Raw genomic sequence first — 2,527 nt, 5'->3', positions numbered from 1 at the left:
TTTTTCTTTAGTTGTTTATTCAATATTTAATTGAATATTTAATCATTTAAATGTGCATTATTTATTTTTGTGCGTTTTAATTAATTATTTATTTCAATTATTTTTCATTTATTTGTTTCAATTGTTCATTTAAATTATTTGATTTAATTACTTATAAGGATAGATTATTTAAATTATTTATGGAACAAGCAAACATAAATATTTAATTATTTAATTCAAATGTTAGAAATTTGTATCAATTAAATTTTAATAGCATATTTTGATTATTAACATTTATTCATTTATCATTTAATTATTATTTAAATGTTCATTATTTATTTTTGTGAGTTTCAATTAATTATTTATTCCAATTGTTTTTCATTTATTTGTTTTAATTGTTCATTTAAATTATTTGATTTAATTATTTATATGGATAGATTATTTAAATTATTTATTGAACAAGAAAACGTAAAATGTTATAAATTTGTATCAATTAAATTTTAATTACGTATTTTGATTATTAACATTTATTTATTTATCATTTAAATAATCATTTAATTATTATTTAAATGTTCATTATTTATTTTTGTGAGTTTCAATTAATTATTTATTCTAATGATTTTTCATTTATTTGTTTCGATTGTTGATTTAAATTATTTGATTTAATTACTTATATAGAAGGATTATTTAAATTATTCATTGAACAAGTAAACGTAAATATTTAATTATTTATTTCAAATTTTAGAAATTTCTTTCAATTAAATTATAATTGCGTATTTTGATTATTAATATTTATTCATTATTTACATGTATCATTTAAATAATAATTAAATAATAATTTAACAACATTTCAATTATTTTAATTCTCATGGAAAAAAATTTAAAAAAAATTAATACTCAATACAGACGTCCCAAGCAGTCTGTTAACAGACGGCCTGGGCCGTCCCGGCCTGGGCGTTTGTTAACAGACAGCCCGGTGATCATCATTTTCGACGATCTCCGGCCACCAAAACCTAAAAAACTTACTTTCTAGTAATTTTACATAATCTACAATGATTTCTACCATTATTTCCAACAAAATAAACCTTTAACATTCAGGTTCAAAGATTAATGGGGGGAAATAAGCAAAACTTACTTTTTTCGCCTCTAATGGTAGTCGGTCGGTCTCCTCCCAAGAAAAAGTCGTCGGTTTCCTTGCTATTTCTTCACCTTCTTTCTCCAGACGTCGGTTTGAGAGTGAAATGTCAGGGGCAATTTTGGATTTTCAATGTTTTTAAGGTTTTTACAAATTTTTAAATTTTTTTTTTTAAATAGTAGTCAACGGCCATTTTGAAAAATTGTTTGTTTTTTGTGGCTATCTGCCAGACTGCCACCATTTCCTCTATTTTGAGGGCGAGATAAGAGTTACTTTTAAAGAAAGTAGCTTCTTGTACTGAAAAGTTAAAAAAAAACCGACATCCAAATATTTGGTAAAAAAATCGTTACTTAAATGTAGCTTTTACTTATTTTTAAGCATAGCCAAACATGCTCAGAGTGATTTGCTGGATTGTGCTTGGGACATCATTATATTGCACAATAGTTTTCAGTTCGGGGCAATGATTATGGCTGGGACGTCAACATAATGCAATTTGAGTTGAACCAATAACTCATTATGACTGATGTTCGATTATGTTATTGCAGGCTGGTGTTATTGAAGCGATGGTGAATGATGCAGTGGACAATGCACTTGATTCTGAAGACATCGAAGAGGAGGCTGAACTAGAGATTGACAAGGTCCTAACTGCAATTGCCGCAGAGACTGCTGCCCAACTTCCTGAAGCAATCAGAAAGGAAAATCTAAAACAACCTGTGCAGAGTGTAGAAGACGCAGAGGTATACCTGAACCTAACTTACTGAAATTTGGTTTCATTCTTTCCTTTTCTCGTCTTATTAAGTGTTGTGAATGTGAAACTATAGGAGAATGCTGATGATGAAGAAGAGCTAGAAGAAATAAGGGCTCGTCTTGCAAGAGTTCGATCGTTACTCAAATCTTTGTGTGCAAAATTTGTAGGAGATGTCGGTTTAAGATACCAACCTGTATTTATCTCTCTCTGGAGAGCAATATGTGCAAGTGTAATGTATTTTTTAGAGCATCTTGTGTATTGGAAAACCTTACTTGTAAGGTAAAAATATCTGATATTCTTGATTTTTCCCGTCAGTTCTACAGTACTGCACTTTAGGCACTCTGGCAAATATGCAACAAAAGTAATGCCTATGAATGCTTTCGTTGTGAGACAGAAAAATGAAACAGAACGCTTTCCTGGTTCTGTGAGTTAGCATCGAGTGTACAAAAATAGGTAGGCACATGAACGAGCAAGACTGACCTTCTAATTTTCTGTTGGTTAGTCGTAACTTTGAGAAAATTTAGCGACAAAAACTCGATTCAGACTTGAGAATTTGTACAGAAGAAAGGGAATTACATAAATTTTTTTATTCAAAATCGAGTTATCGACTAAGGCTAGTTAGAATATGTTTTGGGATTTAGAATGAGTACGGCAAGTTAGGTCCG

At 29.3% G+C, this 2,527-nt stretch overlaps 1 protein-coding gene across 3 annotated transcripts in view; it reads left to right on the top strand.

Annotated features, from left to right (window-relative positions):
• Positions 1-2,169, top strand: part of LOC111374643 (vacuolar protein sorting-associated protein 24 homolog 1-like) — a 14,686-nt gene extending 12,517 nt beyond the window's left edge. For all 3 annotated transcript variants that reach the window (XM_022997355.1, XM_022997354.1, XM_022997352.1), the window contains 2 exons: positions 1,660-1,851; positions 1,936-2,169. In XM_022997355.1, coding sequence (XP_022853123.1) covers positions 1,660-1,851; positions 1,936-2,145 — 402 coding nt within the window. In that variant the 3' untranslated portion in view covers positions 2,146-2,169. The remainder of the gene's footprint in view (positions 1-1,659; positions 1,852-1,935) is intronic.
• The last annotated feature ends 358 nt before the right edge of the window (positions 2,170-2,527 follow it).

This window comes from Olea europaea, unplaced genomic scaffold (assembly GCF_002742605.1).
Source record: "Olea europaea var. sylvestris unplaced genomic scaffold, O_europaea_v1 scaffold1269, whole genome shotgun sequence".
In the NCBI taxonomy this organism is placed as follows: Eukaryota; Viridiplantae; Streptophyta; class Magnoliopsida; order Lamiales; family Oleaceae; genus Olea; species Olea europaea.
The sequence above is the reverse complement of the archived record's forward strand: the minus strand, read 5'-3'. Positions and strand labels throughout refer to the sequence as shown.